Source organism: Aphidius gifuensis, linkage group LG5, assembly GCF_014905175.1.
Source record: "Aphidius gifuensis isolate YNYX2018 linkage group LG5, ASM1490517v1, whole genome shotgun sequence".
NCBI lineage: Eukaryota > Metazoa > Arthropoda > Insecta > Hymenoptera > Braconidae > Aphidius > Aphidius gifuensis.
Genome location: NC_057792.1, coordinates 20,371,990 through 20,396,745, shown reverse-complemented (window position 1 = coordinate 20,396,745; position 24,756 = coordinate 20,371,990). Strand labels below are relative to the sequence as shown.

General features: G+C 25.5%; 1 protein-coding gene across 1 annotated transcript in view; it reads left to right on the top strand.

Annotated features, from left to right (window-relative positions):
- LOC122858438 (Down syndrome cell adhesion molecule-like protein Dscam2) overlaps positions 1-19,714 on the top strand; it is a 45,039-nt gene extending 25,325 nt beyond the window's left edge. Inside the window, exons 3-22 of the mRNA XM_044161334.1 lie at positions 6,275-6,461; positions 6,599-6,741; positions 11,703-11,867; positions 13,057-13,203; positions 13,303-13,443; positions 13,521-14,106; positions 14,178-14,329; positions 14,393-14,662; positions 14,743-14,888; positions 14,953-15,388; positions 15,456-15,749; positions 15,816-16,520; positions 16,621-16,929; positions 16,998-17,214; positions 17,274-18,583; positions 18,654-18,822; positions 18,899-19,062; positions 19,120-19,231; positions 19,373-19,537; positions 19,610-19,714. Coding sequence (XP_044017269.1) covers positions 6,275-6,461; positions 6,599-6,741; positions 11,703-11,867; positions 13,057-13,203; positions 13,303-13,443; positions 13,521-14,106; positions 14,178-14,329; positions 14,393-14,662; positions 14,743-14,888; positions 14,953-15,388; positions 15,456-15,749; positions 15,816-16,520; positions 16,621-16,929; positions 16,998-17,214; positions 17,274-18,583; positions 18,654-18,822; positions 18,899-19,062; positions 19,120-19,226 — 5,648 coding nt within the window. The 3' untranslated portion in view covers positions 19,227-19,231; positions 19,373-19,537; positions 19,610-19,714. The remainder of the gene's footprint in view (positions 1-6,274; positions 6,462-6,598; positions 6,742-11,702; positions 11,868-13,056; positions 13,204-13,302; positions 13,444-13,520; positions 14,107-14,177; positions 14,330-14,392; positions 14,663-14,742; positions 14,889-14,952; positions 15,389-15,455; positions 15,750-15,815; positions 16,521-16,620; positions 16,930-16,997; positions 17,215-17,273; positions 18,584-18,653; positions 18,823-18,898; positions 19,063-19,119; positions 19,232-19,372; positions 19,538-19,609) is intronic.
- The last annotated feature ends 5,042 nt before the right edge of the window (positions 19,715-24,756 follow it).

Below are 24,756 nucleotides of genomic sequence, written 5' to 3'. Positions count from 1 at the left end.
GGAAGAGTATGTGAACTTGCAAACTATGATTCTGCATGATTTTATGATCAACTTATTTCTATTACTATTTCTAGCCAAAAAAAAATACCCTGAAGTTTTTTGTATCTCTTTTTTGTAGTTTTATTTGTTAGACCACTATTTTAGAGGTAAAATATATTACTATGGTAATTTATTGTAAGAAATTTAGTCAAGTTTTAAAATAATAATGAAAAAAAAAGATAGCTTTTGAATATATTGATTTTTATGATCAAATTTTCATCTGCGTTCAATGTGCTCTTTCATTTTTATCTCACTTGTTCGTCATTGGCTTATTACCGGCACTGTGTTTCTCTCCTTCCTCTTTATAGTATTTTTTTTTTTTGTCTAAGGAAATTAAAATATATTTCAAAGTGTTTTTGTTCGTGCAATTATTGAAGAAGATGATTGCTCGATTATTTTGTAAATGTTGAATGAAATTGTTCACAAGATATTTAAATTATAATTTAAAGATAACCTAGAGAGAAACTTTGTAATATTTGAGTTTTACAAATCGAAAGAAAATATATACTACAAAAAAAAAAAAGCCAATGAATATTTTATAAAATATTATTTTTATAAACTCAAGTTTGAAAGTGAAAAAATTGACTAAAAAAATAATTTTTTATAGAAAAAAAAAAACAAAAATTCAAATAATCAAATTACATATTGAAAATAAATTTTTAATTAAATTATTATATTCAAGAAATTTTTTTTTAATTTTTATTTTCCCAATTATTTAAAAATTTTTAACAACGGATTAAAAATTTTTCATACGACGTAATTAAAAAAGTAATAAAAATTATTAAAATTCAGTGAATTTTTAAATTGATACAAATTTTTTAAAAATATTTATTTTCTCGTCATGCTCATGGTTATCTATACCATCAATTGAGAAATATTGATACGCTCTCGTTGTTTCATTTGATTATCTACACATAGCTGAAGCTTTTGAAGAGTCATACATGTTCAAGTGACATCCTGTATATACACACAGTTTAAAAGTACTGTTTGAAATGACGTCTGTCTCTGCCGCATCACACAAATGCTGTATCACCAATATTGTTGAATGCGTCAATCGTCCTATAAAAAAAAAAAAATTCAATAGTTAAAAATCGATTGGCTATATTATAAAAATTATATCATATCACTCTGAACAAATAAGCGCATATCAAAATACTAATTATTATTCAAAATTGAATTTTTTATTCTCCCATAATAATTCAAAAAAAATTAAAAAAACTATTATTTAATAAAAAAAATAATAATTTTTAATTTTCTTTATCAAGTAAAAATAATAAATCTTTGTTTATAATAATTTTTTTAAATATTTACAAATTATTTTAGCGGGTATTTATAAAGCTATTCGAAAAATTATTTGATCAATTATTTTGCTCTGGGAGTTTGTACATGTTTCAATTTTTTTATGTAAATAAATCTATACAAAAATGATGAATAAAATAAAAAAATTGTATGTAATTTATTTTAATTTGAGTGTAAACATAGTTTGGTAATTTATAATTATGGATTTTGCAAATATACTGAGATAATTAGCTCGAGTTATTAAATAAACGCATGATGATTGTACAGAGTACTTTGAAGAATGATTAATAATAAAAAATATTTTATAATGAATGTGTAATTAATGCGAGAGGGATGAATTATTCTGTGGATAATCATCCCTTGGAGTACACCAAGATTACACAGTAATAATGTGAAGTCTACTGAATAAAATTGCCACTCGAAAATCAAAATGAACCAAAAGAGCTGAACTCGTTGTGTTTGCAGTTATACTATGAACAATCTGGCTTTAAATTATATTTTTTTTATTTTTATATATTATTTGAATGTTAAAATATCATTGAAAAATATTTTTCATGATTGGAAATAATAAAGTTTTAATTATACATGATGTCACTCGAGCATCATGTGTATATATGGCTCTTCAAAAGCATCAGCATGTGCGGATGATCAAATGAAACTACAAGAGCGTATCAATATTTTTCGATTGATATATATTTATGGATAAACGAGAGCATGACGAACAATAAAAATATAAATATAAAACAAAAAAAAAAATTGTTTTACAAATTTGAAATTGACAAAATGTCATTTTTATTGATCTTTCTGTTTAAAAAACTTTTGATTTATTAAAATATAAATATATAGACTATATTGAATGAAAGCTTTCAGGACTATATTGAGAATTTATTTTTTTAATATTTATTTATTTATTTGTTTGAAAAAAAATAGACAAACAGAGAAAGGTTTTAACTGTTTCGAAAAAAAATTTCATAGTGGTCTAAGCATTATTAGAGCGCGTATTTGTTTATCAATCAAACAAACGATTCGGTTGAAAATTTGTAATACGGATAATATTGAGGGGGTTTTTTACTATGTATATATATTCTCAAATTTTCAGAAATTTTCAGCTTCGCGTTTGTTGTTGAATAAATAAATACGCGTCCGTTCCGTCGAAAAAATTTCTCTGAAGAAATCGCATCAGTAAGTATTTCAAAAATTTTTAAAAACATTAAAAATTATGTCTATTTAAATTCGAAAAAAATGAACTTTACAAATACTTAAAAATTTAAATTATAAAAATATAAAATCTCAATTTTTTTTTACTGAAAGTTATACCTTTTTGTACCAAAAAAAAAATTAAAAAAAACAAAAATATGTTATTGGCTGACACATTGAAGTAGACCTGTCTGTTAAACTTGCAAACATTCTCAAAATAAATACATAAATATTTATAAATATATTTAAACTAGATTGCTCTTAAATTTAAAAACAAACCTAGCGTATAAAATTTTAAGATGAATTTCAATTTAAAATGATACATGTATATTTTAAACCAGTTGGCTGAGAGTCGCTGCATAATTAATTAAAATTTTAATTGCGAGAAACGTTCATAGCAGGGCTATAGCCAAGTAGGTTTTTATTGAAATTTAATTTTTTTTCTTTTTTGTTTAAATAGTTGAGTAAATTAAAAAATGATTTTAATCATTTACAAAATTAATGAACTTACTGACGCAATAATAATCGATTGTTCCAGTCGAAAATACAAAATACCAAATCGAAATGAGTGAGGAGAGAAAAAAGCTCGATCAATTTAACTTATCTCTTTATGTATTTTTCTTTTCATCATTATTTTATTTATTTATTTATTATTTCTTTTATCAATTGCATATAGTTTTGCGTACGTGTTTCGAATACATTCTTTTCAGTTAGTCCTTAAATATTTATCTATATATATTTACTAACTTGTCGTCGTGGAATTCAAGAATTGAAAGAACTTAAATTGACAATAATCTTGAAAAGAAACACAACTTGACATTTTATATATTATATTTTTTTATACTTTTTCTCTCTGGAGAAGAAAGTAGACGACTGGAAAGACTTTCCAGTGGGTGAAACGTAAAGAAATACAGCAATGAATAGAAAAAAAATTTACTCCCAAGAGGTCAAAAACGTCTCGTATATTTCTCAATGTAATTTCTGGCTCTTTTCAATATATAAACATAAAGTCATATTTTTTTTTTTCAATTTTATTATTATTTCAATATGTCAAAACCCCATTGACAAGTTAGAAATTAACAAAAAAAAATTCATATTTTCGCTTGACAAGTTTGACAGACTCAGTAATTTGATTCTTTAAATTTTTTTTTATTTTTTTTCTCATGTATATATAATTGAAAAAATATTTTGTATAGAAAAAAATTACTATCTCATTTTGAATGAATTAAAGAACAAAAATATGACAAGCTTCTTTTTGACTTTTATTTATTTTTTTTTTTTTTCATCACCAAGTGTAGTCCTTGGAGGCATGTGTCAACGACCCATGATTTAAAATAAGAAAACTTTATATTAAATTAAAATTCATAAACTTGATAAAAAACTTTTAAAGTGTCTTTTTATTTATCAAACTTTTTATCTTATTATTATATTTTTTCATGTTGAAATATTTGTGTAACTGTATTTTCGTCTGCATCAAGATGAGTTGTACAATTTTTTTGAGTTTGATACTATTGAAATAAAAAGTTTTTTCTTATTTTTGATGTAACTAGTATGAAAAACATCAGAATGTAACCCTTCAGTTGTCAGTAACTTTTTAAAATAAAAAAAACTTGTAGATATACGAAATAGGATGACTCGAGTTTTCGCTATATCGATTTATTTTTCTCTTTCTCACTGAAATAAAATATAAAAAAAAAAAAAAAATACCAATGCATTTATTTTATACCTCTCAAAGTTTTATAGTCAAAAGTTTTTCCAATCGTGAAAAATGTTCTTGTATAAATTTCTACAACTATATATGAAACAAAAAAGAAATATTGATCCTGAAAAAAAATAGAAAAATATATCTATATATAAATAAGAGCATTAGTTAATTTATTTAAAATATTCATTGCAAAAGATAGAAGCATTAAATTCGTTTTAAAAACCACAGCTTTATACAAAGTATTTTTCCGTAGAAAGTATTGCCATAAAAAAATTTCTCCGGCGAAAAAGCATCGGTAGATATTTTTCGAAAAAATCAGGCGAACAGAGACGAGGTTCAAGTATCAAAAAAAAAAAAAAAAAAAAAATTTCATTCTGGTCCAAGCATTATTTACCAATAAAAAAATTGAAATCTATTTTCATAAAAAAATTTCTCCGAAGAAAACGAATCGTTAGATATTTTTTAAAAAATTCCAGCAAACGGAGAAGAGTTTTTCCTATTTTAAAATAAATTTCCATAATAGTCCAAGTATTATTAAGTTAAAAAAAAAAAAAAAAAAAATTAAAAGCTGTTTTATAAGCTGAAAAAATGTCGCCGAAGAAAATGCATCGGTAGAAATTTTTTAAATAGTAAAAAAAGTTTGTGTCTGAATTTCTACAACGAAATAAAAAGAAAAAAAAAATTATTGATCCTCAATGAAAAAAAAAAGGATAGATATATAAATAAGAGCATTAGTTAATTTCTTTGAAATATTCATTGCAAGAGACAGAGAGCATTAAATTGGATTTAAAAACCACAATTTTATATAGAGTATCTTTTCAGTAGTAAAATAATTCATTGGATAAATTATTTGGGCAATTCTTGAGGTCGTAATGGAAATCGATCTTCACTGAGCATCAAAAATCAAGTATATTTTCATACCAGGTCAAATGACAGTAACCATGGTGACAAATTTAAATTTAAATTCAAAAAATTCAAATAAATTAATGAATATAAATTTTATTATTTCAAAGATCAATATGAAAATTATTATATGCGAGATTAATGTCAATATTTCATTACTGAAAAACAATAGCAATTATCAATTTACAATTGTAATACATCAGTCAATAATTGATGAGTCAATAATCATCAGATAAACCACAGCTACTGAATTATCATTTGATAATTTTATATATTATATACATCATCAGGTACATTTGGATTCATTGAACGACCAACTCATCAGCACATCATTACAGGATAAATCAACCAATATATTAACGAGGATTACCAGCTACTTTTCTCTATATAAATTCTAAACTCTGCATACAATTTCTGACTTGCAATACCTTTTATCTTTATCTGTGCATTTACCAGGATTATTATGCATTTCGTGATTCTCGGACCACTGATTATTCTGTGGTCCATTTATGCTTTAAACAGCTTATCGTATCCAACGAAAAAGCTCAATTAAATTTTTTATCGAAATGGTTAATAATCGAAATTACATTGAACAAAAAAAAATTAAATAAATAATTATTAACAGTGTATTTTTAGATGAAAAATAATAATTTTTTGTATTATTTTTATGTTGTTATTATGACAAAAATAAAAAGTGTAGGAAAAGTGGATAATTAGCAACAATTTTTATGATTTTTTTAAAGGAAAAAAAATTGTAATTGTGAGGAGAGACAATATGAATTGAACAAAATGGAAATTGAATTGAATATAAAATATATTTTCAACAATATATCTGATGTTATTTTATTTACAAAGTCAATTAACAGAAAGAAAAAAAAAATAAAAATCGAAATTAATTAGTTAATTAATATTCAAATATAGCCATTTATTGGAACAAGCAGTAAAGGGGTGGAGCTTGATGAAACATTGCGATAGTTGGTGGTCTTGCAATTCGTGGATCTATGTTATTTACAAATTTATTTGTTTGAAGCTTATTGTTGCTAGAAGCAAGATAATTTTGTTTCTAAAATAAAAATTGTTTTTAGATTTTAACTAGACCATGTAATTTAATTTTTAATATTAATTTTTCAGCTTGCAGTTGCGTTGCAGTACTTGGTCAACAGGGACCAGTTTTTATTGTCGAACCACCTAGTACTCTTGTATTTTCAAATACAACTGGATCACAATTAAGTTGTGCAGCACATGGTAGTCCAACTCCTCATGTTACTTGGATAACAAGTCCAGATCAAAGAACAGTTACAGCAGTTCCAGGTCTAAGGTATTTTAAAAATGATCCAAATAGCTTTTTTTTTTATTCAAGCCATAAGATATCACGAGAATCATGATTGATATAAAAATTAATACTTCAAGGGCTAGAAGAGATGCAATGAAGCTAATTAATTTTTATTATTTTAGACAATTATTGGGCAATGGAACACTTTACTTTCCACCATTTCTTGCTCAAGATTTTCGTGCTGAAGTACACAATGCTCGATATCGATGTCGTGCGACAAGTTCAGTTGGCACTGTATTGTCACGAGAAGTTACACTTCGTGCCGGTAAGTTTTATTTTTTTTTTTTCATTATATATTTAAATGCAAATATGGTATTCTTTGGTAGTATAAGAACCACCCAACAAAATCCTAGATTCTTCAAGTTTCTACAAATAAATTTCCAACGATAATTATTTTTCGAAACTTTCTTGCAACTTCAAAGTAATATCTCCAAACTCATTTAAGTATTTGACGGTAGAAACAATCCACCGGAACAGTTCAATATACAATCTACAAAAATTTAACAAAGAAAAAAAGAATAATAATTTTCATCGATTTTTTTTGTTGTAAAAATAAGTTTGAAAAATTATTTTTATGCGGAAATAACCAATCCTCGATACAGTATTTTATTTTATTTTTTTTATAACAAAAACATTTTATTATTTTCTGCATCGTATAACGTGTGATCGTTTTATAGCTTATCTTCTTTCTAGCTCTCTGTCGATCTGCAAATACGCGAGCTACTTACATGAGCAGCTATTTAAAAAAAAAACACGATTTTTATTCACCCTCTATCGACGAACTTTTATTGTCCAATGTTAGTCGATTATTTCATTATTATTATTATTCTGCAATCTCAGCACGAAGTTTAACATAGTTGAAAAGAATTTTAATTTATATCTTATATACTGATACAGCTTTAATTTTATCAATTGTTTGTAATGAAAAAATTGAGTAGATTTTTATCTGTTGGAATTAATTTAACAACAAATAAATACTTGTAAAAAAATTGTATTATAAAATAATGAAAAAAAAAAAATATTTCTATAGTGTTTTTAAATAGCTTTAAAGATTTCGATTTTCGAATAATTTCGAAAAAATATCAAGCTAAAAGCTGAATATATAAAACCACTTACTTCATGAAAAAAATAATTTTAAATTTCAATAAATAGCTTTAAAATTTTCAAATACTAAATCGAGACTATTGATATTTTTTAAAAACCAATTTCAAATTTATTTCTATTCGTAAATTTTTTGTAACGCGCATTAGCAAATTGTTTCGATGCTAAAACCCCTTGCCCCTTAATTGAGATTTTTCATATGAAAAAATAGAAATAAAATAGAGGTACATTGTTAGATGAGTGATATATAAATAATCATGAATTATATATACAGTTTAACAATTTGAATCGAGTAATTCACTTGAGTTAATCGAGCGTATCTTATGCTAACCTCGGTTGGTATCTATATGCTAACGAGCATCTTATATCTATTGGATAGTCCCGAAGCAGATTGCTCTCGCTTTTTCTATTCTATATATACGTCTTTCTCATTTTAGTTGTTCACTGACTATATTCAACAAGACCTGTGAACTCTGACAGAGGTAATTCACCTTAATTCTCACAGTGTAAATTACCAACTACTACATAGTATAGTCAACTATTATTATATAGATATGTATAGAAACAATGAAAATCTCACCCTCAAACTTTTAACCCTGTAAAATCCAACACCCCGTTGAGCATAAAACTTTCATACTATATCTCATCTTACATTTAATTTTAACTAAGTTACACTTATTATTACAATGATACTTTGATTTAATTAGTGGCCAATTTAATTTATATATGACATGTCTGACCAATGACCATGTGAATTTTTCCAATTGATTTTATTGATTGATCTAAAATTATTGTCCAAAAAAAATGCTTAAAACATTTTAAATATCTCAATGATATTTTATCTTTTAATTTAATTTTATTACTGAAATATTTTTTAATAATTTTCATTCAAATTAATCTCTTTTTCGATTTTTATTTTTTAATATTGTTATTATTATTTTAATATTAGTAATAAATTATTAATAATAATTAATAATATTTAAAAATATAAAAAATCAAAGAGCCTAATTTGAATTAAAATTTATTTTAGTTATAAAATTAAATGAAATGTTATTTTTATATTCAAAATGTTTTTCCAAATTTATCATTTATCATTAAATAAATAAATAAATTTAGATGAAAAAATTTAACATTAATTATTATTGAGAAATATAAAAAATCAGAGTTTAATTTGGATTCAAATTAATTATAAATATTCTAGTTATAAAATTAAATGAAATGTTATTTTGATATTTAAAATATTTTTTCAAATTTATCATTAACACTAACACTAATTATTTTTAAAAATATAAAGAATCAAAGAGATTAATTTGAATTAAAATTCTTTTTAAAATATTGTATTAATTAAATTAAATTAAATTAAATTAAATATTTAAATTTTTTTTTAAATTTATCATGAATTATTTACATAAAATACGATTTGTTTTTCTTAAAGTGAATTTAAGTGATAAAAAAGTGTCATGAAAAAAAAAATTCTATATTCAAAAAAAAAAAAACGTTTTGTGGAAAGGCAATTTTATGGATTGGACAAAATTTTTTCCACCAAAGTATATATTGGAAATAAAAAGAAGCCTACGTGAGTCGAAATTCAAATAGATGATTACGTGCTATACAACAACGAGAGAGCATCACGATCCCTGTTTACTTTGTATTTTTTTTTATTTTTATTATTATTTTTTTTTCCTTAGCCCCTTAATCCATACGCCAATATAACTCTTCTTTTTTTTTAAATTTATTATCGCAACAAAAAAAAATAATAACATTCAACTTGAGAATAATTTTCTATCCAGTCAATTTTTATATGAATTTATTTTTTAAATTGATATTTACATAATATTCTCATGCAAATATTTAACGTTAATAATTTAAAAGAAAAAAGAAAATTTATTTTTTATTTTTACTACGTTGTTGGTAATTTATTTGATGATTGAAAACAACAAAAAAAAAAAAAATGTTGGATACCTGCAGTTGCTTGATAAAATGTAAAATAATAGTGTAATATTTTTTTGAACAAAAAAAAGTGATAAAAATTAATTAGGATAAATAAATTATAATTATTTATTTTCTAAAATTATGTAATTAATTAATTGAATATTTTTTTACCGAGTAAACTAAAAAGCTTAATTATTATTCAAAAAATTAATTGAAAATTAATGTAAAAAAACAACTCGATAAATGTTGGAAATTTTTTCGAAAAAGTTTTATTATTGTATTCTTAGCAAAGTTCTAACTCAATTGTCTTATACAACTACTCTAAATTTTTTTTTTCTATCAGTTAAATTAAGCTTGTTTTTTATTTTCAAAAGTTCCATCTATTTATTTAGAGTTTGTAAATTGTTGTGTAACTCTGAACAAACTCGACCCTCAAATTATCCAATTATATCCTAATCATTTAGTTGAAGTTGTACACCAGTGTTAATTATTTAAATATATGTATAATAATTACCTGGTCAGTAGTTTTACGTTTCAAATTAATCATCAGATCTTGATCAAGTTCTTTCATCAGTTACCGATCTGGAGAAAAAATTAATACGATTAAATTGTCATCAAGATTTTCCTGAAATTTCTACTGGAGTAATAAAATTTTCAAATATATTTAGTTTATTTTTTATTCATTCAAAATTTGTGGAACATTTTGTGAAAGTAAAAAAAAAAAATGATAAAACAATTTCGAATTCTTTGCGATAAAGTTTTTCAATCCAAAAAAAAAATATAAATTTGTTTTCTATCTTGAGAAGGAAATTCGATCAAAAAATATTCGCTGACCAAGCATCGACAGTTTCGAAATAAACTTGGTTTTCCAAAATGTATTTACGAAGAAAAAGTTTTCACGAAATAAATCTGAAAAAAAAATAAATCTAAAGAAAAAAATACTTTTTTCTATACAAGAAATTTCGATTCGATCTTAGAAATATTTTCTACGTTTCTATTGAATTTCATATTTATCTTTTTTTCCTTTCTAATAATACTTATCAATTATTATTTCGTAGATCTTGTCGTCTTTTAATTTTTTTATCCGACAATTATTATCTTGATAATTAACTTTTCATATTTGTAAATTAAAAAATAAATTGAAAAAAAGAAAAAAACGTTTCTTTGATTCAAAAGTCTTTTTGAAAATATTATTTCACAATTCAATTGCACAAATGCTGATTAAACAATATTTTATTTGTTTTAATATTCCTCAAAAGAAATTTTATCTCAAAAGCAAAATAAACTCATTCAATATTTAATGTGTGTTTTTTTGTTTTAAAAAGTTTGCGATGAAAAGAGAGTTATCAGTTGGTCAAAATCAGTGAAAAAAAATTTACCAAGTGTGTAAGGACAAAACAAGGTTTACAAGACTGAATACCCGAAGAATTTTTATCTATAATGACATCGAAATCGACTCAGTTTTAAACTTTCAACTCGTGTCCACCAGCTGTTCTCGTGAATAGCTCATTTTCGATGAAGCTTTTTCACAACCAAACTACATTTCATTGTCATCTCTTTTACACTTTCTCTCTCTCTCTCTTTCCGCTTATATTTCTTTTGTCCTTGATAGAAAAAAAAAGGAAAAATAAAAGAAAAAAATATTTCTAAACTCCCCTCGTTGTTTTCCCATACACCCTTTTTATTCATCCGAAGAACACACTCGAGTGTGTATGAAGCTCCACTTTTATATAATGCTTCATATGAGCTTTTCTTCCGCTTTGGACGTCATTCACTCTTGAGACATTTATCGTATTCATACCATTTCAAATTTTACTCAAGATTAACGTCGATACTCCATCAACATTATCTGATTTTTTTATTTGAATAAAATTTTACTTATCTATTTTGTTTATTTTTATTTTACATTTTTAAATTTACTTTTTACTTATTTATTTTCAATAGTATTTTTAGTATTTTAGATAAATTGTAAAAATAAAATTAATTAACAATTTATTTATAATTTTTGTAATTTTAATTTTAAAGATTTTCGGTAGTTAAATGGTTCAAATTAAAAATGAAGAATATTATTTTGTTATTTTAATTTTCATGGCGACAAATTGATTTTTTTTTTATTTTTGTATTTTCATTCAAGCAGATTAATATTTTCAATTGTTATTTATTTTATTTTTTGATGTTTTGATATATTTTCAGTGTTGACTGTACCGGGTTATGATATTCGAGTGAATAGATCACCAGTTGCTGAGGGATGCAATGCAGTTTTGTCATGCACTGCAAGAGAAGATGTCAAAGAACATTTGACTGTGACATCATGGTATCGTGATGATGCCATTTTGCTGCCTGGTAGTATTGACACAGGTAAATACTAATCTCAAAGCCAAAAAGAACAACAAACCTCATTTGTAATTTATATTATAAAAATACATAAAACAAGATAAATCTTTTAGCTCAACAATTTACAAAATTAATAGAAACAATTTACGATATTTTCTGTAAATAAAAAATCGAAATAATATTTACAACAGTCGAAACAACAGCATAACATGAATTTTTTTTTAAACTAAAAATTTCAATTTATTAAAAAAGGGAAAAAATATTATATAAAAAAAATTGTAAACATATGTAGCATCATGAAAAAGAGTTCTTAAAACATACTGATTTATTTCACAACTCTATTTAATGTTCAACAACAAGTCTTGCGTAAAAAGTCAACTCCCTTTTTTTATTTTTTTTATTTCAACGGTCGTTACTTTACGCTTCCAAGTAGTTCCATCATCATCATCATCATACTTGTAATAATAACTCATCCATATTTTTTTTTTTCTTTTACATTTTTATATGCTACAAAAAGCTACTCGACCTATCTTCTTATTTATTTTCATTTTTTAATTACTATCAGTATAAAAAGTCACACAGTAGAAAAAAGTTGGACAATTTTTTTCTTCAAATGAGAAAATTAATATTACTTTGATATTAAATTTTTATAGTATATTTATATTGTCTAGAAAAATAAAAACAATAGTAATTTAACTTTTAAAAACATGTTTGATATTTTTTTGTTGATGTAATTCAATCGTTGAAATTTATTTTCAACATTTCATATTTGTTTAAAAAAGAATTTAACAAAATTTCTACAGAAAAACTAGATGATAGTATAAATAAATAAATGTGATTGGAGTAAAATAAATATTAAAAAACAAAATGAATTGAAAACAAAAATAAATATATTTTTATTCAGCTTACAGTGTAAATAGTTGATAAATGAATTTTTACTATTTACTTTATTTTAATTTTCCTTTGAAATTGAAACTTTTTTTTTAAACTCACAATAACAAATTCAATTTGATGTATAAATAATCTACAAAAAATATAAAATATAAATAGTTTATTAAATAAAATAAAAATTATAATTTATAAATTTATTATTGACAAAGTGGCAATATATATTTCGATTTTTCTTTATCGAAAAATAATTAATTTCTATAGCCTATTTTTAAGGATTCACTGTTAAATATTCAACATTGATTTTGTTAATTTAATTATTCAGGTGGTAGATTCGTTGTGACGTCACAGGGTGATCTTCATATTAGAAATACCAAAGTGGAAGATGGAAGAGTGACATACTGGTGTTTAACTTTGCATACATTAACTGGTGAAAGACGAAAAAGTGAACATGTCACATTGACAGTAACTGGTAAGCTTGATAGCTATTAATAACACAAAATCAATTAAATATTTTTTCTATCCAAATTACATTTAACAATAATTGTATCTGTTTTTTTTTTCTATCAAGAACCAAATGGATCAATGCCACCAAGGTTGATGCAACGTTCTCAAATTGCAATATCTGCTGAACGAGGATCAGACGTACATTTAACATGTTCTGCTCAAGGCAGTCCACCACCAACTTTCACCTGGTACCGAGATGTTAATGGTAATTTTAATTTCATAAAAGCCTTGTCCTTTGTAACTTTATTTTACAAATGAAAATATTTATAAAAATATAAACAGGACATCCAGTACCTGTCGAATCATATGGGAGAATTCAACTCTGGGGTGATTTGATGCAAATACGTCGTGTTGATGCTCTTGATGCCGGCAGATATATATGCCGTGCAACAAATCAATTTGGTGAACAAAGAGCAGAGACACATTTATCAGTAACATCAAAATTAAATGCTAGAATACAACCACGACTTCAAGTTGTCAATTCAGGTGATGCGGCAACAATGAATTGCAGTGTTGAAGGCTATCCAGTTGAATCTGTTGAGTGGTTACATGATGGTGTTCCTGTATTAACAGTTCAAGACACAAGAATTCGTTTATTAGTTCCACTTGTACTTGTTATTGGATCAGTTGGTCGTAGAGACAAAGGAATGTATCAATGTTTAGTAAGAAGTGATAAAGAAAATGCTCAAGCAACTGCTGAACTTAAATTAGGTGATACAATACCTGAATTACAATATACATTTATAAAACAAGCATTGAGACCTGGTCCACCAGTGTCATTAAGATGTTCAGCATCTGGTTCACCACCACCATCATTTACCTGGCTACTTGATGGTGAACCTCTCAATGAAATTACCCAAAGTCACAGGTATGATTCAATTATTCCTGGGCAATTAACATTCAATCAAAAAATATATCAAATCTTTTTTTTTTTTTTAGATATGCAATTGGTCAGTATGTTGATCAATCTGGTGATGTAATCAGCCATTTAAATATAACATCAGTTGGTACAGAAGATGGTGGATTGTATGCTTGTGTTGCTAGAAATACTCTGGCTGCAATTGAACACAAATCACGTTTAAATATTTACGGTAAAATAAATATACTAATTTATATTATTTTTAGAATAATAATTTCTATGATGATTTTTACAGGACCACCTTATATTCGATCAATTGGTCCTATACGAGCAATTGCTGGAGATGATACAACCATTGCTTGTCCCTACTCAGGCTATCCAATAACATCAGTTGAATGGTCAAGAAGTGGTATTCAATTGCCACTGGATATGCGTCATCGTATTGACACTGAGGGATATGTCACAATAACAAGTATTGATCCAAATGATGCTGGTTCTTATACATGCACAGTTAGAGCATCAACTGGTGAAACAGCAAGTCGTGATATTAAATTAACAGTTAGCAGTTAGTATCAATATTATTTAAACATATACTTTACATATTCTTTTGAGATATTTTTATAAATATTTTTTTAATAAAAATAGGTCCACCTGTTATGAGTCCATTTGGATTTCCACCAAGTTTACAAGAAGGAAGTAGAGCTCAAGTTACATGTAGTGTAACGTCTGGTGATCTTCCTATATATTTTTCATGGCTAAAAGATGGTGAACCATTACCTTCATCTCTCAGGGTAAATATAAATATTTATATTTTTATTTTTTTGATATTAAAATTTATCTATTTCAATATTTTAGATTGAAGAAAGAGCTGCTGAATTTTTTAGTTTATTAGTATTCAAGGAACTTTCATCACGTCACAGTGGAAAATATACGTGTGTTGCAACAAATAGTGCTGCTAAGGTAAATCATACTGCTGAATTGTTAGTAAAAGTAGCACCACAATGGACATTTGAGCCACAAGATGTTGCTAGTCTTCTTGGTAATCCTCTTAATATACACTGTGAAGCTAAAGGATTTCCTCCACCAAGAATAACTTGGCTAAGAGGAAGAGGAAGAAGCTCAAATGATTATCAACAATTAAGTAATTCATTAGATAGTAGAATAACAATTTTAGCTAATGGTTCACTTTGGACAGCATCTGCTGGTCCTCAAGATGAAGGACATTATCTTTGTCGTGCTAATAATGGTATTGGCTCTGGTCTAAGCAAAGTTATTTACATATCAGTTAATGGTTAGTCTTGTAAATATAATTTCATATTTAAAATTTCATTTTTTGTTAATTAAAAATTATTTTATAGAACCAGCAAGATTTGAAGTTAAAAGTAAAAATGTAACAATAAGAAGAGGTGAATCAGTAACACTTGATTGTACTGTTATTGGTGATGATCCAATTAAAATTCAATGGATACATAATAATGAACACTTAGATACAAATGATCATAGATTAAGTATAAGCCAAGTTAAAACAGACGATGGATTAAAATCACAATTATCAGTTTGTAACAGTGACAGACAAGATTCAGGAATTTATCGATGTATGGCTGATAATGCATATGGAAGAAGTGAACATTTAATCTACTTTGCAGTGCAAGGTAATTATTTTTTTTTTCGATAAATAATGAAAATGGTATCATTCAATTTATTATTTTGTATTTTAGAACGTCCTGATCCACCAACAGCATTAGAAATAATTGAAATTGGCTCAAGATCAATTAGGCTATCATGGAAAAAATCATTCAATGGAAATAGTCCAATAAGAAATTATATAATTCAATATCGAGCATTGGGACATGGTCTAGCTGATGACTGGGAACCATCAAAAACTCACAATGTTACATTTACACCTGGTAGCTCAAATATTGGTGGTGGATCAAGCAATCCTACACAAAATGATTTATCAAAATATGAAACAAGTGATGATAGTCAAGAAATAGCTCTTGTTGGTGGTCTTCATCCAGCTGTAACATATACATTTAGAATATTTGCAATAAATTCAATTGACGCTAGTGAACCAACTGATCCAGTTGTTGCTAAAACACAAGAGGAAGCACCAACAGAACCACCACAAAATGTCAAAGTACAATCAGCCGGTCCAGGTGAGCTTGTTGTTGAATGGCAAACACCACCAAAGGAGTCTTGCAATGGTGACTTGCTTGGATATATTGTGACCTGGTTTGAGCACTCTTCAGCAACGTCTGATGTTAACCAGAGCAAAAGTTTAACTGTCAATGGCTGGGCAACAACTAAAGTTCAACTTACGGGACTTAGAAAATTTACTAAATATGATATTTCTGTTCGGGCATTTAACAGCATTTCAAGTGGTCCTTCTAGCTCTTTCATCATTGGTACTACCCAGGAAGGAGGTAAGCTATTAATTTCATTAAAAAAAATTGAATTTTAAACTTGAAATTAACGAAATTTATTTATTGTATGAAATAATGTTTTATTGTTTTGTATTTACAGTGCCAGAAGCTCCGCCGAGCCAGGTAACATGCTCACCTTTATCATCTCAAAGTGTTAAAGTATCATGGGGTTTACCACCAGCTCATCTACATGGTGGTATTATTCAAGGATACAAAATTTATTATCGACCAGTACCAACTGATAACATGGAAATATCAACTGTCGGTGAAGTAAAACGTACATCAAGTGAAGAAACTTATCTTCATACACTTTATAAATTTACAAATTATTCAATACGAGTATTGGCATACACTGGAGCTGGTGATGGAGTTTTAAGTTCAGCAATTTATTGTACAACTGAAGAAGATGGTCAGTAAAATTAAATTTAATTTATAGCCTTGTTTTTATAATTTAATTTAATTTAATTTAAACTTTAGTTCCTGGACCACCTGCGGGTATTAAAGCTCTTGCATTAACTGCTGAAAGCATTTTGGTGTCGTGGTTACCACCTTTTCAACCAAATGGCAAAGTTTCACAGTATACAATTTACAGTAAAGAAACTGGTACAAGTCGTCATAATACCCATATAATGCATGAACCACCAAGCTCACCAACAGACACACTCACCATGGAATTACGTGGTTTAACTGAAAGGTAATATTTTTACCCACGTAATAAAATTACCAAAGTGTTAACTTTGTTTTTTCTTTTAGCCAATTGTATGAATTTTGGGTATCAGCAACAACTGGTCTTGGTGAAGGTGAACCAACAACAATTGTAACACAAACAACAAACACACGTGCACCAGCTCGTATTGCATCATTTTCACAATTTCTTCGTCGTGCTGTTAAATCATCAGTAACTTTATCATGTCTTGTTGTTGGTAATCCAACACCAAGACCAATTTGGACATACAGAAGTGTACAATTATCAACTGGTCGTCAATATGAAATAACAGCTGAAGGTCATTTAAATATTCATGCAGTTGAACAATCAATTGCTGGTAATTATACTTGCTCAACAAATAATTTATTTGGTGATGATTCAATAACATATACATTGGTTGTTGTAATGCCACCAAAAGCACCACAACTTGAGCTTCAATATACAACAACTCACAGTGCTAAATTTAGATGGATACATCCAAATAATGGTGGTGCAACAATACAAGGATATGTATTGAGTTATAAAAAAGATCAAGGTGGCTGGGAAGAAATAATGCTTTCACCAGAACAAACTGAATTTACCTTGAATGGATTAAAATGTGGCTCATCATATGTTGCACATTTAACAGCTCATAATAGAGTTGGAACTGGTGATCCAAGTGCTTTAATAAGTGCAACAACTAAAGGTACTGCACCACCATTACCAAAAGACAAAGATATTATTATTGCAAATTCAACATCAGTTAGAATTAATTTACTATCATGGCCAAATGGTGGTTGTCCAATTCATTATTATACAATTGAATATAAACGACGTATTAATACTGAATCTTGGATACTTGTTGCTAGTAAAGCAACTGAAAATCTTAACATACGAGATCTTAAACCAGCTACTTGGTACAGCTTAAGTTTAACAGCACACAATGATGCTGGATCAACACAAACTAAAATTGATTTTTCAACTACAACATTGAATGGAATAAGTATTGGACCACCAGATGATCTTGTTATGGATGATGAACATGACATTGAACCACATAGTCATAAAATTTTTTATATTATTATTCCATTTATTTGTGTTATTATATTAATTATGTCAGCAATTATTTTGGGCTACGTTGTGCTAAAAAAAAATGAAAGATCAAATTATTTAAGTGGTATTTTACCGGGTCAAGTTAGTGGACAAAGTGATCTTGATTCAAATCAACATATGGAACATCAATCACATCATTTATCCAGTTGTATGTCAACTGTTCAATTAAAATCTACTGCTGAACGTGATAATAGAAAAAATCATCAAGTATATACAAGCTCACCGGTCAAGCAGGACAGTCACAAAACTTCTGATCATAGTTCAGGTAATAAAATATTTTTATATCAATGATAAATAATTTTTTTAATGGAAATTTATATTTTTTTTTCTATTAGAAATGTATGAAATTAGTCCATATGCTACATTCAGTGTTCCTGGGAGAGACAATAGAGCTGTTACAACAGCAACACTTGATTATACCATGCAATTTAAGACTTTTGGACATTTAGAAAATGAAGATATTAATATGATTAATTATGAAAGATCTTCAATTGATTTTGAAAGGTATTTTTTAGTAAATTTAATTATCATTTTGTTTTTTTTTTTTGATTGATGCTAATTTTATTTATGCTTATTCAAGATCAAAAGCATCAAGATGGCATAAGCAAAGATATTTTCCAAGTATTGCTGAGGCAGAGGGTAAAATACGACCAAGTCATCCAGGATCAGGAAGTGATACTTCTGTTTCACCATGTGGTGAATGTGCTGGACCAAGTTATAGAGTTCCAGTTAAACCTTGCAGAGGTAAGCTTGATAATTTTATTGTTCTTGAATTTTAACTAATAGATATTTCATTTATAGATGCATTCTCACGAGGTATTGAGTCAAGTACTGAATCAAATAATGAGGGTTCACCATCACTCGGTCGAAGACGCAGTCGACAACCGAGTCGATCTTCTCGCAGGTAGCCAAGGTTTGTTTGGTTTGCAACAATAGAAATATATTAATTTAGCTAGAAGCTTTTTTATTTTTTTTTAATAAAAATTTTTCTTACAATTGAAATACAATGTTGATGATCATTTTTTTCATAATAATAATTTATTAATTTATACAGTTCGGTGGAGGACATGACATTGTTGCCACCAAGTGGCTTCAGTGACGGTCGTGAATTGAGCGAAGCAGAGTGTGATCGTGACTGTGCTTGGCAAAGATTAACAACACATCATGGTGGAAGTCTTGGACGTTTATCAGTTGAAGCTGCTGAAACTTTAATTTCTAGGTAATTATATTTTATATCACTCATAATTTATTATTAACAATCATTATTAATTGGGATATTTTATTGTTTTAGATATAAACAAAAAACAGAACAAGAAAAATTAGAATTTACAATACACGTGTGATTGTTGTGGACAAATTTAATTATCAAATTTTTCAAGATGACTACACTTCCAAAACTTCTATTAAAATAAATTAAATTATTTATGATAAATTATAAACAAAAAAAAATAAATATTATTTATTAATTTAATAATTTTTTAATGTTTTTTTTTTTTATTTTTTTTTTGGAAATTATACATTTTTATATTTGAGAAAATTTGTATAGAAAAAAATTGAATCAATTTAACTGTAAATATTAAAATAACAACTAGAAAAATTGATGTCATAAGAAAAATTAATTGGTAAAAATACATAAATATATATATATCAAAAAAAAACTGCCACGAAAATTTTAAGACTGCAATTTCGTATAACATCATTCATATAAAGATAATTTAAAAAAATAATATCCAAATATGTGGTAATTTTTTTTGAAAAAATGTTTTATTTAAAATGTAGCTGTTATCTTGTTTTTATGATGAAAAATTATTATAATAACATAAATTAATAATCTAAAAAAAAAATATCACTAAATTTTACAATTTTATTTGTTGAAATTTTTTTAAATTTTAAATAAGCTACGATACATGCCAAAAATAAAAACTGTAGAATAAAATTATAAAATTGTTTTTATTTAAATAAGTTTAATATTATAGATTTTAAATATAATTAAAATTGTATAAATAATTTTTTTTATAAATTATAAATAATTTTAAATGTTGAAAAAAAAAAAAAATACTAAAATTTTTAATTTATAATTACGTTATTTTCCAGATTTTGAAAATTGAAGTAACATTATTTCATAAGTGAAAACAGCCCCAGCAACCTGAAATCTTGATATTAATTATTGTCAATTTTTAAAATAATAATAGTTACTTACAGTTACTATAAAATTACGTGTGATAAAAAAAAAGTTCATTGCACTCAGAGCAATTTTATCATTAGCCAATTGATACTGCAAGCGTTCAGTCTGCAATTATTGATAAATCCATATAAAATTTTCTACAAATAAAAAGCTCAATCATTAAAATAAAAATGTTCTTTGAAGGCCCAGTAAGATTCAAGAGCATTTAAACAACATAAATAATTACAAAATATAAATTAAAAGTTAATTTAAAAAAACCTCAATTGTGTATTTCGATTGTTCACAGGTAAAAATAACAGCAAGACTATTTTTACTATTGTCATTGATTCTCGCAATGGAAAACATAACAGTCAGCATTCTCACAACGACAAATACAAATGATAAAAATGGATAAATAGAAGTAAAACTAAAATCACCATTTGGCCTGGAATAAAAAAAAATTTATTGTAGAAATTAATTTTTTATTTTTAATGTAAGAAAAAATTATCTTACGAAATTCCGATGAGTAGCCGAAGACAAATGAATGAAAAATTATGAAAACAAGATATGAAAATAAGTGGTGATAATATTTTGTCTGTTTGTTTGACTATTTTACTTAATGAACTGTAATTTTTTCTCAGTTCTTGCCAATAAGCAACATGATCATCCCACATTATTGATGTCATTGTAACATTATTCAAATATTTATATCTTTCAGCGAGACCAGTAGAAACCTTTTTAATTTTTTTTTCATTATTTATAAATTTATAATCAATTGAGATAATTTATTAATCGAAAAAAATACAAACCAATATGATAAATAAATCTGTGAAATTCCAGATATAACAAGAGATTGTTATTATGAAAAGTGAAAAGTATTTTCCAATTTCGTAAATAACTTGAAAAAAATAAATTAATTAATGGGAATAAACTGAAGAAATTATTGTAAAAATATTATGTTAAACTTACAATCGAAAAATAAAATATTATCGTTATTTGTTATTGTTTGTTTTGTAGAATTGTTGCACAAATTTGTTACTGTCTGGATCATCATTGTCTGTGCGATACAATATGTATGCTCGATCATCGAAAACAGCAGCATTAACACACAAATTATCTTAAATTTGCATCGAAGTTTTGGCCAGTTATAGCTAAAACTACAACGTATTTTGTTATTTTTATTTATTTATTTTAAAATATTTTTACTATGGTGATTACCATTTTAATTGAAGTTCCATTGAAGCCCAATCTTTTTGAAGTGTAATCCAACTTGGAACGAGATATGTAAATATTAAATATTCGAAAAGTGTTGCACCACCGCAACCAGTGTTAATTGTCGCAGCCGCAAAAACAACTGAAAATTATTTTTTTTAAAATTGTTTAATTAGCTAAATAATTTATCCAATTTTCTATGATTTTTTATGTAAAATTTTATCAGTGTTTTAAAAAATTTAAAGATAAAAATAACTGGTAGAAATATTTCTTTAAAACTGACGATAAAAAGTAAGAATAATATAAAGTAATTATATATGTGATAGAAAATTGAATACAATAATTTTCTAGCTAAAAAAAAATTTAATATTTACCTGGAATACTTGACACACAATGAGCACTTGTTGCCATAATAATTTCAACAACAACAATCAATGATTTAACCAACAAACTTGATAGTAATAAAAAAATAATAAAACTGTAAATTGTTCTAAATGATTTCAAACGAAACTCCAATGTTTCTGGTGTTAAATTTCCAACTCCAGATATTGGAAAAAGACCAAATAATTGACTTATTTTAATAATAAAAATCATTGACTCATGAAAGCTATCTTGGCTCTAAAAAATAATTAATTAAAAAAAATTACAAACATAGATAATAATTTAAAATAAATTATATATTATTTTTCAATACTTGCTTTTATTTTTGACTCATTATTAAAATGTAAATTCGTCATTGGATAAATTATATTTTTTTTTTTACCATTTCCATAAGGAAAAATATTTTGTAATTCAATTTTACTCATTACAATTACCCCGATGTTTTTTTTTAAAGAATTTTTATTTTTAATTTAATATTGAAATACGAGCAACTTCTTGCTTTCAATTGTTGATAAATTTGATTTGTTAAAGTTCCATTTCCGGGTCAATGAAATATTACAAAATGAGGAATTAAAAAACAGTAGCACCTGTCGCAAGTCATTATTTGTTTGTCAGTTTATTGACATATTTTTCGATCATTAGATAAGCTTATGTTAACATAATGAAGCATCGATTTTACATAAAAAAAACTATTACGTTGTTTTTTTTTTTTAAATTATAAATTCATGTTATTATCTATTGATTAAATCAACTATTTAATAATGAATAAATTGTTTTCATTAAAAGCATTTTTTTTTTATTGTTTATCATTGTTTATAATAGCTGTTTAAAATTTATAGAAAAAGCAAAAATAAATCTTGAAAATCTAGGGCTTTTAATAAACAAATAAAAATTATATTTAATTTTATTTATTTTGCTTGTAATTTATTTAAATTGTTGAATTAATTTCATTAATAACAGGTGTTTATTTTAAAATTAATTACAGTTAATAATTTTATATAGTTTATATTTTACAAAATTAATAAGAAAATATGTGAGGATGGTTGTGAAGATGCTGATTACTGAATTAGCCATTTCAAATAAAATTTAAAAAAACTAATTGAGTATTGTCGAAATTAGCATTGCTCACGCTCAACTGACAATAATTGACTTATAAAGAAAAAAAAATTTGATTAGCTTTTATATGTTTTTCTACAAGCTATCAATAGCTATTGTCTTTTTTTTTTTTTAATTAATTTAAAAATATTGGTAAATTATGACCTCAATATATTGTCAAATTGTCGTATTTTTATTTTTTTTTTTTTTTCATTTCTATTGAGAGTCAAAAAAAAATATTTAAAAATCAGGTTAATTTTTTTTTATGGTAATTTATATAAATTTTAAGAAAGCAGTTTTCAAATTTTTTTATTTATATTGTATTTGATAATTTATACTGTCTTTAAATATATTAAAATTAAAAATCAAATTGACTTTTATCAAAGATAATTTACTTGGTTATAAAATAATGATATTTTCAAAATACATCTCTTAAAATATTATGTTCATCCCTCAAATTATATTTTAACGATACTTATTTTATTATTTTATTATTTTTAAGTATTTTATTATTTTTTTAATCATTTTTCGAAATTTATTTATATATCGTTTTATATACGTTTTATATACGTTTTATATACGTTTTATATACGTTTTATAAGCGTATGAAAAATATCTGATGACTCAAGTAATTACAAAAGAAAATAAAAAGAAAAAAAGGTTAATCAGTCGAAATCCTAATTAGAAAATTATTCTTATTAATTTTATATTTTTTTTCTTATAAAAATTTTTAAAATTCAGAAAAATATAATTAAAATTTCTTTGGCACGTGTTTTTTTTTTTTTCATAACTATTGAGAGTAAAAAAAAAATATTTAAAAATCAGGTTAATTTTTTTTTATGGTAATTTATATAAATTTTAAGAAAGCAGTTCTTAAATTTTTTAATTTATTGTATTTGATAATTCATGCTGACTTTAAATATATTAAAATTAAAAATCAAATTGACTTGTATCAAAGATAATTTACTTGGCTATAAAATAATGATATTTTCAAAATACATCTCTTAAAATATTATGTTCATCCCTCAAATTATATTTTAACGATACTTTAAGTATTTTATTATTTTTTTAATCATTTTTTGTAATTTATTTTAATGTCGTTTTATATACGTTTTATATACGTTTTATAAACGTATGAAAAATATCTGATGACTCAAGTAATTACAAAAGAAAATAAAAAGAAAAAAAGATTAATCAGTCGAAATCCTAATTAGAAAATTATTCTTATTAATTTTATATTTTTTTTCTCTTAAAAATTTTTAAAATTCAGAAAAACATAATTAAAATTTCTTTGGCACGTGTTTTTTTTTTTTTTTTTTGGTTCGACCGCATGGCATCCACGTAACATTTTCTATCTCACCCGGACGTGAGTCATGCAGCGGGAAATATTTTTCGAAAATTTTTCCTGGCGTTAGCCAATGGCTGATCTGCAGAGGGCGAAACTAGACAGTAATTCCCAGAATTACTCGGTAATTCCTAGAAAAAGCGACCTCTAGGACTTCTAGTCTTTATCTAGGATTGTCTAGGATATATAAAGGGCCTCCCAAAAAATTTTCAGTCAGTTCTTCTTTGGCTTCGTCGGGTTA